Genomic DNA, 17,391 nt, shown 5'->3' with positions numbered 1-17,391 from the left:
AAGATCCCACATGCCGCGGAGCGGCTGGGCCCGTGAGCCATGGCCATTGAGCCTGTGCTCCGCAACGGGAGAGGCCACAACAGTGAGAGGCCCGTGTACCGCAAAACAAAAACAAAAAAACAAAACAAAAAAACCAAAAAAAAACCCCACCTTTTTATTTTGAAAAATTCGAAACATTCACAAAAGCAGAGAGAACAGTGCGACGAGCTGGCGTGTGCTCTGCATCCACCTGCGACACGGCTACTTCTCTCCCAGCGTTCTTGACTCATTTACTCCTTCTACCACTTAAAACATTTTTGTTTCTGGCACATTTTAAGACCATTGTGTATCATTTCACTTGTAAACACTTTGGTATGTAGCCCTAATGGACTTTAAATATGAATATATTTTAAGCTTACACACACACATATATATAAGCATACACATATATAAAACCACCACACCACTATCATAGCCAACATAATTAAAAACTATTCCTTAATATTTAAACTTTAGTCAATAGTCAACTGCTCCCCATTGCCTCAAAACTCTCTTTTTACAGTTGATTTGTAAATCATATAATGCCCTTTGGAGCTCTGTCATCCCATTATATTTCCAAACTGCCCTGTTTGGCCACTTTCTTAATAAACATCAAGTTTCCCCCACCTTATCTCCCCATCTAAGTCCCACTTAAGTGTCTCACCCAAATAGCAATGTATTATGTAAGCAGATACTTGAACACCCAAGAAACAACATCCGTAATTATGTAACCAAGGCAATGAAACATCTCAACAAGGACACTAGGCTAACATACATATTACATTTTCACAAATAAAGAGGTGGTTCCAGTTTAAAATTTGTCCTAAGCTTTTACCAAGTGATCTGTGATTCAATTTGCCCTTTAAAAATGTAAGGAACAAGGGTAACAGGAGAGGCCACACAGTGAGAGGCCCGCGTACCGCAAAAAAAAAAAAAGTAAGGAATAAGACTGGATATCCTTCTAAGACTTATTTTATTAAAAAAACCTATAGATGCAATAATTGTACAATAGGCAAAATATTATTCAAAAAGTATAAATTTCACCAAACCACATGCTTGAGTAATGATGGAAGAATCCAAGCAGGTATGGCAAATGACGACATACTTATCACCAAACCTAGGTGAAAACAGGTCCTTGGAGAAATATCACCTTGGTTCGTGGTGCAATGTCAAGTGATTTACCAAAAAACAAACAAAAATATGTCACGCTCTGCCCATTCCTAAGTCACTCTGCCCAACGGTTTCAACTCTTCGCGCAACAAGAGTCAGTGGAAAGAACAAAACTACCTGTACCTCTTGGCAAAGCCGGGATGAGAACTGACCTCAGCTCCCACCACTCCCTGACAGCAGGTATTTGTCTTCTCCACTACAGTGCGGGCGTCTTGAAAGCAGGTACTGCTCCCCTTTTGTGCACCAATGTATCCCCAGGACCTAAAAAACCTGGCTGGCGCACAGTAGGTACTCTACTTGTTGAATGAACAAAGGAATTTTATGGAGGGATGTGGGAGCAGGAGAAAGGGGAGGCCCAATCTATTGCATTATTAGTCTAAGTCAGAAAAAAAAATGCCCATCATGAGGTATGAAAGCTTTTAATCGGATTAGAATTCAGTAGTTACAAGTGGAGTTGGCCACCTTTACTCTGTCCTCTGTGCCAGGCAGGTCCTCGGATCCTGCTTCCCAGATGAGGAAGCAGGGCTCAGGGAGGTTGGGATGCTCGCCCGAGGTCGCCCACTCAGAGGCAGGCCTGTTCACCTGCTCGCTCATCCTCCTTCCCTGTATTTATCTGCCAATAAAGCAAGCATTTAAAGTTTGTTCTAGAAGCAGATAATGATGCTTTCTCTTCCCCCAAAGCCCTTGGCTTCTCACTTTGTGGCCAGGAAAGATAGAAAGCAAAGAAACAAGTATCTGTCACTGTTCAGGGTAGAAATAAGTTGAAGTAAATAAAGCAGCAAGGGGTAGACAGGGAGGGGCTCTACCAACCGGGGATCAAATTATAAAACTATCTACACTCAAACTTTCAGGCACAGACAATAGTTAATTTTAAACGATCAGTGAAAAAAACACAACTCATTCATCTAACATTCTCTTTCCAACTCAAACATCAGGTACAAATTGCTTTCTTTTAGCATATGCCAGAAACCTGTCATCACACAATAGCTTAGCAAACGGGACACAAGACGCTACCACCTTCTCCATAGAAACAAGACCCGCGGAACAGCAGCCTTGTTTAAAACATGACCTCAGCCCCAGCCATGCCTGCTCCTTGGTGACAGCACTCACAGTACACGTCCAGGCTCAGGCCTGTGACGCACTGGACACAGACGAACAGAACAGGTTCTTCGTACTTTAGCAAAAAATTTTTAAAAATTGGAACCAATGGGGTGGATCCGCTTCCAAATATTATTAGCTTAGTCATTAAATATATACAAGGTTGTAACAAAGGCTTAACAACAATTACTTTTATCCTAAAGCAGGGGTTGGCAAATCTTTCCGGTAATGGGCCGGACAGTAAGTATTTTAGGCTTTGGGGGCCGTATTTGTCACCGGCTGCATGTTCTTGTTGTTGTTGCTTTGAAAAATCCCTTTAAATTGTAAAAAACCAATCCTAGCTAGGTAGCCCACGCAAAAACAGGCCACAGCCAGATGTGGCCTTTACCTACCCCATCCTGAAGTAAAAACAATTATTTACACTACCTGATATGACAATTTTTTTGGTCTTGACAGTTTCAAACTGATCATCTCTCAGGCAAAAACAGAAAAGAAAATTAGGTTGTGGAAAGTGACTTCAAGTTTAACAGAATGGAAAGCAAAGTCTCACACTGTTTATTACAGTTTCATCCGTTATCAATAAAAGTCGGATCAAGGTCAGAAAATTTTCATTTTGCTTTTAAGGTTTGTTTTCTCAAGTATATTAGGTTAAAAAGATAATTATTATGTTAATGCACATTTCCTTTGAAACAGCATTACTGTTTATCTATAGGTGTTTAAAAGGTCTTGGAGAATGCAATGTGAATCATAATCCAAGGAAAACAGAACTGACCACTGCTGCTGCCTGAATTCGCCAGTGCCCAAAGGCAGAAGGGTAACTCCTATGCACCCCTCAACACCCACCTAAAGAATCTCACCCAGCTGGGAGGCATTCCCTGGCTCTCTAGGGTACACAATATTCTGTATCTCTATTACCACACGTACTATACTGCACTGCAATTCTTTGTTTACATATCTGACTCCCCTACTAGACTGAGAATCCCTTCAAGGCAAAAACCTATCCTATTTATTTTTATAGACCTGGCACCTAGCGCATATAATAGGGCTTCAATAAATGAGGAAGGAACCCATGTGACCTACAAGGGAATACTGACAACTAGAAGACACAGAAGACATAGAGGATGAGAAGGAGATAAAGTGTTCCTTTTTACTAAATAACTCAAATGTTTCACGTTGCTGTTTCCCTTGGAAGATCTATTGACAAACTTTACCTGGTGTATAGCAACTCAGGAACTAAAGCCCTTAGCTTTAGCTACAGGTTGCACTGAAACGTTTGTAAAATGTTTCAGGGGAAAAGAGCACACAGGAAATAAAGCTTACAGCATCTGAAGATAAATTGTTTGGATTTCATAGGTATAAGCTCTATCTCAGTTTATCTCACGTTCTCTTCACTTAAAAACTTTGTTTTTTTACTTCCATTTTACAAATGACGAAACTGAGGTTCACAGAAACTAAATGGCTTGCCAAAGTACAGGTAAATATAATAAATTAATTATGAAACTATTCTTTTTACAGCTCTTTGCATTTTTACTTAGAAAAATTATGTATATTAATTATATATTAAGTATTTCACTTTATAGTCAGAAGTCTCTAACTCACATCACAGCACAATGTTTATTTTTCTTTCCTTCTTAAAAAAAACTACAGAAGTCTGGAATAAAATCTTTATTCTTTACATCAAAAGCCATAGATACTAAGCATGTTAGAAGGAAAATAATGCAACCTTCTGGTCTCTTAAGTATTCCATATTTAATTAATAGTGGCAGACACACAGTGTTTAAATTATATAAATATATATATATATTTTAACATCTTTATTGGAGTATAATTGTTTTACAGTGTTGTATAGTGTTTAAATTAAAAACTGATTGGAGTGGTTGAAGAATCCCAAGTGTAGTTACTACTGAAATTAAATAAAATATAGAGGATAATTCAAAATGCATTCACTGATTTTGAAAAAAGACTGAATTCTACTACTTCAGATTAGAGTTGAAATGTCTAAATACTGTAAGAAAGAGGCATATTGAATCATCCAAAGAATCTCCAAATTGTCAGATTCACAGAAGTTAAAAAAAAATTAAAGAACTACGATAATTCACTAAGAATAGTGATGGTGCTTTCCTTTCCCAAACTGCAAGTACGAATAAAATTATTCAAAATGTTGTTAGAAATCACAATATTATTTAGGATGGTAACTAAACAGAGAGGCCGGCACGGAAGGCTAAGAGAAGCAAGAAAAGAAGACAAAGGAATGGGGTCTCTTTGTTCCCTGCCATTTAACAGGAAATGTTGGCCTCTTTTTCCCCTTTAGAAACAAAGAGAGCCAAAATCTGACAGCTCGCCGGTCACTGCCAAATTAAACTCTGCAGCTGGACACCTGCGGACAGAAGCTCAAATCAGAGAGATTCTCTCCTGCACCGCAGCTGGTCCTGTCTTTCTGGAGCCTGAGCCCCATCTCCTTTTTCCCACCTCGGCCGCGTTCCAGACACCAATGAGGGCACTCGTGGCGCTAGGAGCTGGGACCGCGTACCCGCCTTCATGAGACCGTGAGAGCCTTCGCCTGGACGGAGGCTCCGGAACCACACTGGGCTTCGCTGCCCACGCACGACCACCAGCATCAACCCCACCGAGAGAGAGGAATATATAAAAACTGTCCTTTTCCTATGAAATCATCAGTGCCCGAACTCTGGGGTGCATCAGAACCGTCTGGGGACCTAAAGCACAGACATCCAGTCCTCCCAGCCCTGGAGATGGGGATTCAGCAGTCCTGTGAGGGACCGGGCAGCTTAACGTCTTCAGATAATCGCGTAACCGAATGTGGGAACCCTGTAGTAAATTAATGCTAACTTTGAACTACGTGCGTCTACAGTGTGTACGTACACTCCGGAGGAACATGAGAAAGCTGCTGGGTCATTTTTAGTCTACGTGGATTTAAAAACACTATCGTTTAATAAGTCTGGTATTTGTATACATTCTGGCAGGGGGCAGCGGTTACAATAATGAAAGAAGGTGAGGAGTTCTTTCATCAATCACAGTCACAAATGTATTAACAACATGTACAAACCAAACCCTCAACCTCCCCTCCCACACCCGATCCTTTTCCAGGTTCCTTATCTCAGGGAATGGCACCACCATCCAAACACTTACACAAGCCAGACACCAGAAGGCAGCCTCGACACCGCTCTGCCCTTGCACGGTGATCTATCACCGAGTCCTATCAAGTTCACCTCCCAGACACATGTGCTTCTCTCCACCCGCAGCCCGGCCCTGGTCCAGGCTGCCACCACCTCCCACAGCCCAGCACCTCCTGCTGACTCGGGTACGGCAGCTGCAGTGACCTTCCAAAAGGCTGATCTGATCAGGTCACCTCCTTCCAGTCAAAACCCTTCAGCGCTTCCCCGAGTTAAGCCCCCATGTAGCTGTTTCCCGTCTCGCTGCAGGGTATGTCCCCTGTCTCCCTCCTTCACCTGGAGGACGCCCCTTCACTCTTCACATCGCTCAGCACAGTCACGACGTGCGTCGGGGTGCGTTCCTGACCCCCGATGAGCACTCCCCCTACGCACACGCCATCGCACACATTCAAGTTATTCTACGACTACAGTCTGTTCCTCTCACCAGACTGTAAATCCATGACGACAGGGACTGTTTCGTGTCTGCTCACCTCGGCAGCCTCGACATCCAGCACAGTAACGCAGTAAACGTCTGCCGAATGAACGCGTGAACGTACAGACACACTCGCTGCGCCTTCCAGTGTGACGACAAATGACTAAGCCCAGCCAGCGCTCCTTACCGCCACACAGGAAAACCTTAGCTGCCTAACTCACCATCTGCGTGCGGTGAAGGAGGGGCACGGGGAAAACAGATCCCATGTGTGCTCCTCAACGGGGCGGGGGGATGTATTAGGATATTCAGTGAATTCTGACCATGTTAAAATATTTAGTGGAAGAGGCTAGTATTCTCAAGAGACAAGGTCATCTCAGAAACTACCTTAAGATTTTGGCATAGGGCAGAATTTTGAACACACTTTCAGAGTTTTCCTACTGAAGGGAGAAAACTTACTTTTACATTAGAAGTTTCCATATCGACACTTTAGGAATGAACAGCTAAGGCATCCACAGGTGCCACTTAAAGGCAGTTCAGGCTAAACTTCTCAGAAAACAGCTTTAAGAGAGCTTGGCTTTGAGCACAACACCCTTTTCATCCCCAAGCTTGACGGCAGTGGTTTTCCTTCCTGACGCCCCACGCCTCCTCTCTGTCACAATGAAGAAAGCGAGTATGGGGGAAAGGAAGAAGGAAGGGGAAAGGAGCCCGCTGGTCACCCTCAGCCGGACCGTGGGCAGGAGGGCTGCTCCCTGAGCCAGAGCCCTGGGCACCAAGCCCGTGCCCCTCCCCAGATGACAGGGACACACCAGGCCAAACCGGCCAGCTGGGCAGAGGGCGTGGTGCCTCTGGACCTCAAACCATCCTCCTTCAAAGTCTACCCATCACACAAGAGTAGAGCCCAGAGCACCTGGGAAAAGCAATGCACCACAGCCCTGGAGTGCCGGCAGGGGGCCGCCCCGGGGGGGGGGGGGGGGGGGATGGATGGAGCAAGACCTCTCAGTCTGCCTGCCCATCTCTGCACCGGTGGCTTTCCTCTCAGCTGTGTCACACTTTACCTAAGCCTCTTTCCTTCCTGGATGGCTCCCAGCGGGTTTTCCAGCTCCCATTCCAGTGTTTGCCTGTGTCTGGGCTTGGGTCCCAGACTGCAAGCTCCCCAAAGACAAGATCTGTTGCAACCGTCTGTGCGATACCCTGTGCCTGGCGCCGGGGCGACAGATGCTCACTGAACGTGTGGACGTGCAATGTCTTTAACGAGTGGTGATCACAGAAGCAGTATTAAGAGAAAACGCAGCAAGTAAATATTATTTCATTTATATAATTGTTTTACAAACAGAGTCATCCACTGACTCTGTTCAGACATACCAATCAACAACACTTTGCCTGACGAATTCAAGAGGTCTGGAGGAGACTCAAACCGTGACTATGCAGACGTAGCCATCTTTATGGTCTGCCTTCAATCCTGCTGTTAGAAATCATCATGGGAAGCCACCTAACAAAATTCTTAATCTGGGCTTAATAGGAATCAATAAACCATTTGTTCAAAGGACACATTTGTAGAGCTTGTTATTGGATGGTTCAGCTTTAACATCTAGGAGGGAGCAAAAAACAACAGTAACAAAAACTAGATCCTCTATAACAGCCTTAGAAGTGCCTATCAGCCAGTAAGCTCTTAGTGATCTCTGGAGTGGCCCTCATACGATTCACCTGGAGAAAGACTTAAGTGTATCCATCTTACAAGGCAAAATCTGCAAGACCCTCCCCCACCAAAAAAGAGTCAGGTAGAAATTTCCTATGGAAAACAGCTGTGACTCACGTAAAAGGGGCACTCACAATACCACCTGGAAATAATTGAAAATATTATACAAAATATAGTCTTTCAAAATCTTACTCTGGTTATTGGGACCCTAACATACAAAGATGTTACAAGTTAAGGATGGCTACCATCCTTCCTTAACAGTTCAACAACTATCTTCACTTTGTCGGAAGAACATTTTCCAAGTTTCTGATCCATCATAAAGGAACTTCAAAGCCAAATAAAAACACACCTGCCCTAAGAAATAAAAAGAGAGCCTTAAAAAGGAAGAGCACTCTGACACACATCACAACATGGATGAATCTTGAGGACATCACGCTAAGTGAAATGAGCCAGCCACAAGAGGACAAATGCTGTGTAGTCTCACTTATATGAGGCACCTAGGCGAGTCAACTCACAGGGACAGAAAGTAGAGGCGTGGCTGCCAGGGGCTGGAGGGAGGGGGAGATGGGAAGTTAGTGTTTAATGTGTACAGTGTTTCTCTTTGGAAAGATGAAAAGGTTCTGGAGATGGATGGTGGTGACGGGTGCACAACAATGTGAATGTACTTAATGCCACTGAACCATAACTTAAAAATAATTAAGATGGTAAACTGTATGTTAATGTAAATTTTACTACCAAAATTAAAAAAGACAGAAAAAGAATAAAAGAAATTACAGATCCTTATGAGAAAGAAAAATAGTGACAGGAAACAGATTTACTGACTTTTTTTCTGAGTGATATTTTAAAAGCTGAACTCTGCATCTTTTCTTTTAATGAAATAAAGAAAACTTCACCAGGAAACGTAATCTCCTGATCACTGCTCTGTGTAACACAGCACAGGACTGTGCCCTGAGTAAGATGTTGTGCCTGGGTCTGTTTTATATCACAGGAATTGTAAACCCTGAATGTCACATGCCAATCGCAAATTGTAAATGAAAAGAAGAATTCTGTGTAGGAAAAAAATTTCTGCATCACGAATAAATCATCTTGATGATGTAACCTAGGCAAAAGCTCTACTGGCTTCTGAATCTTTTAGCATATTAACATAGTAATTTATTTAACCTAACAGTAAAGTAAAACTTTATTAATAAAGAACTCCTTTTAGAGAATCTAAAATTTAACAGTAGAAAAAACACATAAGCACTGACTACAGAACCAACTCGTTTGAAAAACAAGAAATAAATCCCACATGTATTTCATTGCAATTTTTCATGAATCCAGATATTCTCTCCACCGTGATTCAAAACTCCAAAATCTTCTCCCCAATATCTAGCCACCAGTTCACCTGTGTTAAAGCTGGTATAACAGATACAACTCTAAAAGAAACGCTGGTCACAAAGAACCTGCCTCGTTCCCACAACTTAAATGAAAGCCTTATATAAAAGCCCAGCCTGGCCACAATCTACCCGAGATGGCAACATAATCAGATGCAGGGGGACAGAGATGGGCGCACAGCAGCTCTCCAGTCAGCTGACGTTTACGATGTGCACCGGCAGTGCAGGACAAGAGGGCCCAGGAGCCTCCTAATCAAACTCCAGGGCTACCTTCCTTCATCTGCAATTCAAATTCATTACTAAACCTCTTTCAGATAGGAATCCTGCTGCCACCAGCACATTCCCGGGTTAACAGAGCACAGCTTCACGGGCCTGTCGTAAAATGGACTGGAACGAAGCTGCCCCCAGAAGGACAGCGTCTTCTCTGCCGGATGCCCTTTAAAGCGCCAAAGGAAGAGCTGGGGTGCAGCTGGCTCCAGACCCTCGAAGGGAGTTGGCGTGCTCCGTCGGAAGCCACCTGACTCTCCCTGCGATTTAGACGACTTTTCTTTTTAAGAAACTTCCAAGTTGCATTAGAATACAGATTTTAAACAGATCGAAACCGCGTAAAAGGGGATTCTAATTTTTATAAAAGACCCAAACCACTGGGGGCGGGGCGGGGGCTCGCAAACAAGACTGTAGAGAGAAAAGCATCATAATCTTGTTTTCTCCAGGAGTTCCACAAAGGACCAACTAATAACAAAGAGAGGAGACAATTGACTACTCCTGTCCTCTCGTCCGTTTAGAAAAGAGCTCTATTCTACAAAAAAAACTGCCCCAACACCTCGCCCAGGTAACTCCACTTGAAAATAAAGCCCGAAGCATCCGACCCCGCCCAGAAACTGGGTTACTTACTGGTTTCGGCATTTTCGGTTCCTGATGGGTCTTTCTCAGTCTCCTGGAAACACACTCTCCAGCAGCAGCTGAAACGGTTTTCCCGACCTAGAGGCAGAGGAAACCCCTTTAGAGCGCCCAGCAGCCCTCCTCCGGCTCCCGCCGCCGCCCCGAGACTCGGCGCCCACCCCGCGCTGCTGCTTAAGAACCGGCCGGGCGGGCGCCGGGATGAGTCACCGCCCAACCTGCAATTACGGCGGGCCGGGCGGGCGGGACCTGCGCGGAGGGGCTGCGGGGGACCGCGGGGCGAGGGGCGGGCACCCGGCGGGGAGGGGGCCGGGTGGGCGGGGCGGGGAGCGCGGAGCCTGGGAGGCGGGGGAGGGGACCTCGGCGCAGGGCGCGCAAGCAGGCGGGGAAGCCGGCGGCGAAGGGGCACGGGGCCGCTGGGCCGGGAGGGGACCGCGGCGGGGGGCGCCGGGGCGGGGGTCCCCCGCGGTATTCTTCGGGGCTTTCGGGAAACCAGACTGGAGCCCGTAAGACTGCAAGTTTCACTTTGTAAAGCAACTGTTTGCCCCAGGGCTGAAACCGCAACCGTCAAACCTTTGAGAAACACTTTTAAAAAACTGTCCCCGCCCGGGAGCTGCGAGGGCCGCCCGGCCGGGCGAGGAGGGAGGGGGCGCACCCACGCAGACCGGGCTTCGCTAGCATTTGGGAGAGGAACCCGAGGGGACAGAGCAGAAAGAGGAAGGTGGCGGAGCAACCGGGGCGGCCACGCGCGCAGGTTCAGCTTCACCTGCCGTGTGTTTGGGCCGCAGGGAGAACCGCGTGGTCGGGACTCCACCGGCCCAAGACCCCAGAAGCCGGCGGCGGAGCGAGCCCGGCTCCCGTCGGGACCACCGGTCCCGGGCTCGCGCGCCGGCCGCCCCGCCGCACCTGTCGTCGAGTTCCGGCCACTGTCCCCTCCGCGGAGCGCGCGGCGCGAACCCCCCGGCCCAGCCCCCCAGCCTGTCGACCCCGGACCGCGCGGCTGGCTCACCCGCGGCTCCCGCACAGGACGGCTTCGCTCCCCGCTGTCTGTGCGTCGGTGCAGTGCGCCCGCGCAGTGCGCCCGCAGCCCGCGCTCCCGAGAGTCGCCGGCGGGGCGGGGCCCCGGGGCGGCGCCCCTAACCGCCCCGCCCGCTCGCTCGCTCGCTTGCCCGCCCGCCTGACCTGCGAGGTGCGGCTCGCGGGCAAGATGGCTGCGGCCGGCCTCCGCGCCTGGGGGCACTCCCCTCTTTCCCGGGCCCCGCCCTCCCGGCGCCCCCGAGGGCCGCGGAGACCTGGGGAGGGGGCACCCTCCGCCTCCCCCCGCTCCTCCCACCCCCACACCCCACTTTCGTAAAGACCTCTCCCGCTTCGCTGCCCTTCCCCTTGCCCTTGGAGAAGAACTTCGCCGAGTTCGACTCAGCTCCCGACGGTAGATGTAAAGTGTGAGATTGTTCCGTAGTGGACAGAGGAAGACCAAGAAAATGTAAATTAGCCTGGAGGAGCCGGCCGGCGGCCACCGAGGAGGTGCTGGGCCGTTTGGGGTCGGCCTGTCCCGTGGTCGGGTCATTTTGTTGTCCTTGCCCCGGGACCGAGACGGGCTTCTGAGAACCTGGGACCTGGCCGCTGTGTCTCCGCGCACGTGGCCGCCTCCGCGCTCGTATTCGGCGGAGAACACAAGCATTAGAAGGCGCTCCATCGCCGAACGCTCTTGGTTAAAGGACACACTTGTGTACTCTTCTGAGTTTCACTAGCACAAAGCTTATTGGAAATGAAATCTCCATAGGGAGAAATTCTAGGAATTATTTTAAATATATATATATATTTTGTAAATGCTTCTCAAGAGGAATTACACACACACATACACACACACACACACACACACACACACGGACTTTGGTGGCCAGTGGGATTTGTTGTGCAGTGATTAAGAGAGCTAGCTCTAGAGCAGTGGTTCTCAAAGCATGCTTCCCAGACTAGCAGTAACAACATCACCTGGTAACTTGCAGAAATGGAAATTCACAGGTACTGCCCGGAGACCTATGGAATCAGAAACTCTAGGGCTGGGGCCCAGCAGTCGGAAAGGTGAAAGGCTAAGGGTTGAGACCGGAGAGTTTCCTGAATTCCTTTCCTGGACTCACCACTAACTCCCTGTTTGAGTTGAGTGAGTTATTTAACTCCTTGGTGAGTTAAGAGTTGTTTACCACTTTCACATCTGTAAAGTGGCATAATTATGGTACCTACTTCATAGGGTTGTTCTGAGGATTTAAGGAGTCACTACATTTAAGATGCCTAGAACAGCGCCTGGCACGTAGTAAGCACTCAACTCTAACCTGGTACTGAGAGCAACTAGTGACTTTGGGCAAAGCACCAAACTCTAAGACTCAGTTTCCCTCTTTGTAGAATAGAGATACTAGTAGCACCCACTACATGGGCTTGAAGTGATTAAATAAGACAATGTATGCAGAGTGTTTAGCACCATTCTGGCCTCCTAGTAATGCCTAACCTGTCATTGGGACGGACTACTTCTGGGGTACTCCTTGTCTCCTGTGACCCCCTCCTAGCTGCAGGTGAGTAGGGAGTATTTCAGAAGTCCAGGTGAGTAGGGAGGCCTTTTTTGAGATTTGGTTCTCTATTTGGGCAAGTCTGTTCCCTCTGGAAAACTGACTTTCTATTTTAAAGTGAAAATGTAAAGGGAACTGCATGAGGAAGGAAACTATGAAAGATATTTAAACTACAGTGATAAAGGTTCAGGTTGGATATGTCATTCCTAGCACACTCTATCTCCACCTCTTATCATTGCCTGGAGCCTTGTTAGCTGTTTTTGGTCCCCAACTCTACTGATAGGATATGACTGTAATCTAATTTTTTATCTCATCCAGTTTATAGTATATTGTTTTAACTGGATGTTTGAAATAACAGTAGCCCAAGACCTTCTGGAGCATTTCTGCACTTTTACCCTTCAGGGGAATGCTAAAAGATGAACTGGCCTGTGGCAGTGTCATAAAAATGAAAAGATCACAGGTTTCAGAAGCATACAGACCTAAGTTTGCGTCCTGGTTCCAGCACTTACAAGCTGGTCACTTTGGGAAAGTCTCTTAACCTGACTGAACTCCCACCTCTCCATCTATAGACTGGAGATAATAATGTATATTTCATGGTGTTCTTCTGCCACTGAATTGTATAATGTGAGCATTCAACTAACTCAAATGCAACTTCTAGGTATAACTTTCTTGCATAAGTTAAAATAGTACATTGTAAATCAACTATATTTCAATTTTTAAAAAAGTCTACAAATAATAAATGCTGGAGAGGGTGTGGAGAAAAAGGAACCCTCCTACACTGTTGGTGGGAATGTACATTGGTACAACCACTATGGAGAACAGTATGGAGGTTCCTTAAAAAACTAAAAATAGAACTACCATATGACCCAGCAATCCCACTCCTGGGCATATATCCAGAGAAAACTGTAATTCTAAAAGATACATGCACCCCCGTGTTCATTGTAGCACTATTTACAATAGCCAAGACGTGGAAGCAACCTAAATGTCCATCGACAGATGAATGGATAAAGAAGATGTGGCACATATATATATATATAATATTACTACATATTACTATATATTCTGTATATATGGAATATATATATAATGGCATATTACTAAGCCATAAAGAAAAGAATGAAATAATGCCATTTTCAGCAACATGGATGGACCTAGAGATGATCATACTAAGTGAAGTAAGCTAGACAAATATCATATGATATCGCTTATATGTGGAATCTTAAAAAAGAAAGATGCAAATGAACTTATTTCTAAAACAGAAAGAGACTCACAGACATAGAAAACAAACTTATGGTTGCCAAAGGGGAAAGGGAGGTGGGGGGAGGGATAAATTAGGAGGTATATATATATATATATATATATATATATGCAACTGAATCACTGTGCTGTCCACCTGAAACTAACACAATACTGTAAATCAACTATACTTCAATAAAAAAAAGAATATACAGAGAGGCAAGGAATGATTACAAAAGAGAATGGCCACTACAGAAATCGGAAAATTATATTAATAAACTTAATTAACTAATAAAAGTAAAATAGTACAGCCATATTTTGCATATGCATTTCTCATGTCTTACATTACTGAAAGCATTAAATCTTAAATTACATGCTACTGTACAGGTTTTTATCTCCCCACAAAAAAAAATTTATACTGTCAAACTTATGAATGTTTTAAAAGGATTTTTCAAGGGTCATTTATTTTCACCCGATGGTAGAAGAACCTAAGCCCCTTCCCAACCACTGCCCCCAACCCCGTTCCGTCCAACACGCACACAAGACTGAACTCCAAGGAATCTATGCAAGTTGCTTAGGGCGGTGATACCGAATCAGGTGTGCATTAGAATCACTCACGGATTCCCTCTCTAGGAAACCCTGGGATCTTGTTTTTAACAAGTCTCCAGGTGAACCTGATGTACCCAAAGATTGGAGAACCACTGACACAGGTGTGGCAGGATCTTGACAAATGTTACTTACCTGGCCTCACCCTTCACCCTTCTTTGGTGAAGTTATTCCCCCATCTTGTAAGTCATGGTTTTGTTCACGTATGATCATCAGTGCCCTGGCAGGAAGACAATAAACCTGGAGCCGGGAGTCTTAGATACCATTCCCCGCTCTCGTTTCGACTAGCTATTGACCTTGAACCACTTGTGCCTCATTTCAGTGTTTTGGTTTTTCAGCCAGAGGAGGGAAATCCAACATCTACCCACGAGCCCAGGTGAAAGGCTGTTTGTTGGTATGTTGCTTGGAGTTCTTCAGGCAAGGTTACACGAAATCGAGTTAAGGCAGCCCTCTCAGAAGCTTTAGACGCAGACAAGGACGAGAACTGTCTGCACGGAGCACCCACGCCCCCTGATTGCAGGTTGCCTCTGTCAGGTCACTTTGGAGCCTATCTCCATGCTGGTGGCGGCCTAATCTCAAGAAAAAGCTCACAAATAGCACGACAGTCTCTAGCCTCCATCACTTGTAAAGAATAGGCAATAGGCAACAGGGAAAGAGAGTACCCTTGGCAAAATGATGACTTGTGTTATCTTGCAGGACTCAGTAACCTGGGTGAAAATTCAGGACAGTGGGTGCAAGAGCACGAGAATGAATAAGGACTCAGACGGCCTGAGACGGGGCCACTCTGCATTGTGCCTAGAGATTTTTAAGGCTTTACAGGACAGGAATCTAGGAGACTCTTGGCACTATATTGATGGTATGGCTTATATAGTTTGAGTCCACTAAGAATAATTCTGGCCACTAGGTGTTCTATTTTAATTGTTTCTTTGGCTTTTTTAAAATTTGGCATAAATAACCTTAATAGTTTTTATGTAAAAGAGTACTAATGACAACACTTGTTTGACTAATAAACTCCCAACTATTGTAGCTTCTTCTAGTATTATTTTTCTTATCTCTGATCAACTTATGAGATTAAAAAAAAAAGTTTCCAGTTTACAGCCATGTTGTATGATAACATAGTGGACAGGACCTTGAACATCCTCTATTCAGATACCCACATTTAACAGAGGAAAGCGCCCCACAGAGATTAAATTGTCTGTACTCCTGCACCCAAACTTCTCTTGTCAAGATAGCCAGCAACCTACATCTTGCTAAATCAAGGGGCCGGACTTCTCTGCCTCACCTTATCCTTCTCCTAAGCAGCCTTGGACACATGTAGCACTCCCTGGGAACATTCTGTTCTTAGCGTTTCTGTTTTCTCCTCCCCCCCTTCTCCTGGTTCCCCCTCTGAAGCTGGCTCTCCTCTCCGGTTCCTCCTCCGCCGCCGTCTCCCTGTGGACTCGGCTCCCAGCTCATTCCTGGGCCCGTATCTATGCACACTCCCTTCCTAGGTCATCTCATCTGCTCCAAGGCTTAAATAACATCTCCAGCCCCGACCTTTCCCTAGAGCAACGACTGTGTACTCGGTATCTCCAGTACTCTGGAGTTCTTGAAAACTGCCCCCCTTCCAACCTTCCCCTTGGCCCTAACCCTAAAGGTCAACCTGAATTCCTCTCTTTCCCTTGACCGCACTCCATCCTCCACCCGTTGTGCATCCAATCCAGCAGACCTAACAGCCCTGTTTAAGAGTACCTCAGATGGCGTCTCTCCCCTGCCAGTGGGTTTTAGAATAAAACGCCAACCCCTTCCTTGTTCCCCACCCACCACCCTGTGTGCCCCGGCCCCTTCCCGCTTCCCCAGTTCCGTGTCCCATCCTCCCCGTGTTCCAGATGCTCTAGGTGCCTGCCTCAGGGGTCTCATACTTGAGGTTCCCTCTGCCTGGAATGCTCTTCCCCCATCTCTGCCAGCCTGGCCTTTTCCAGTGTTCCAGTTTTTTGCCCAAACACCACTTCCTCTGAGAGTACTTCCAGCTCCCCATGTGAAGTGCTGCCTTAGGAATCATTCCCTGCCACTTCACCTGATCTACTGTGTTGAGAGCACTTAGCACTCTCTGCTATAGACTTGCTTGTTTGTGTCTTTTTTCCTGTCTCTGGCACAAGAATTGAACTCCTGGCTCTCTTGTTCACTGCTATGCCCTCAGCAGCTAAAACAAGCACCTAATAATTGTTCAGTAAGTGTTTGCTGAATAAATAAATGAAGGAATGAACACTGCTAGTTAGTACCAAAGCCAGGTTACTCAGATTAGTTTCCTTTCCAACATACCATACTGCTGTCTCCCGGATTGCTAACCATGGAAACTGTTTACTTACCTAGATTCCAACTGTCCAAAACACCATTGAAAGCCAGATGAAGGGGGGAAAAATATTAGAAAAAAGGGTCCATCTATTTAGAAACTTTCTAGGTTTCTCTTAAAAGTTTATTCATTCCAATTTTAGTTGGGATTCTAACAGGTTTGATTAGCTCTTTTCTGGGCATGGCAGATTAGAAGGGAGGGTGCAAGGGACAAGCAGACACCCTGACAGCAAAGAGGCAGAAAGACTACACAAAACAGACAGTAACTCAGAATACAGCCAGCTGGGGTCATGTAGCCCAGAGACAGCGTTCCATTCCTCGGGAGTCCCGAGGGCCACTCCACAAAGTAGAGCCCAGGCCACTGACTGATATTCAGATGGGTAGTTTTCTCAGGAAAGGGGTCTATTTATGTCTGGTCTTTGCTATCGGGAAGCATATTATTTTGTAATTTTTAAAATTGGTGTAAATCATCAAAATAATTCAATAGACAACTATGTACCAACTATCCAGATTTAACAATTGGTAATATTTTATCTCATTATTTTCAGATTTTTTTAAAAAGAAAAAACACTAAAACCCACTAAGCCCTCCGGAGGAGGAGGAGGCCTCCTTCTGAAGTTGCTGTATCTCCTTTATGTGTGGTTCAATGTTTTATACGAAAAAATCCACTTATGTGAAACCAATTAGCTCCCAAATAAATTAGATTTTTTAATTTTGGTATTTGGTTGCAGAATATAAACAGTAAACATTTAAAAATCACCATGAATTTTTCTTCCTTCTTCCTTCCCTCTTTCCTTCC

General features: G+C 45.7%; 1 protein-coding gene across 1 annotated transcript in view; it reads right to left on the bottom strand.

Moving 5' to 3' along the window:
- Positions 1-11,554, bottom strand: part of EZR (ezrin) — a 49,739-nt gene extending 38,185 nt beyond the window's left edge. Inside the window, 5 exon segments of the mRNA XM_060168283.1 lie at positions 9,853-9,939; positions 10,868-11,026; positions 11,028-11,159; positions 11,161-11,193; positions 11,195-11,554. Of these exon segments, the coding sequence (XP_060024266.1) occupies positions 9,853-9,939; positions 10,868-11,026; positions 11,028-11,159; positions 11,161-11,193; positions 11,195-11,554 (771 nt within the window).
- Positions 11,555-17,391: the final 5,837 nt, after the last annotated feature.

The sequence above is a fragment of the Lagenorhynchus albirostris genome, chromosome 12, assembly GCF_949774975.1.
Source record: "Lagenorhynchus albirostris chromosome 12, mLagAlb1.1, whole genome shotgun sequence".
NCBI classification, from domain to species: Eukaryota; Metazoa; Chordata; class Mammalia; order Artiodactyla; family Delphinidae; genus Lagenorhynchus; species Lagenorhynchus albirostris.
Note: the sequence above shows the minus strand (reverse complement) of the source record. Positions and strands in the feature narration are given on the sequence as shown.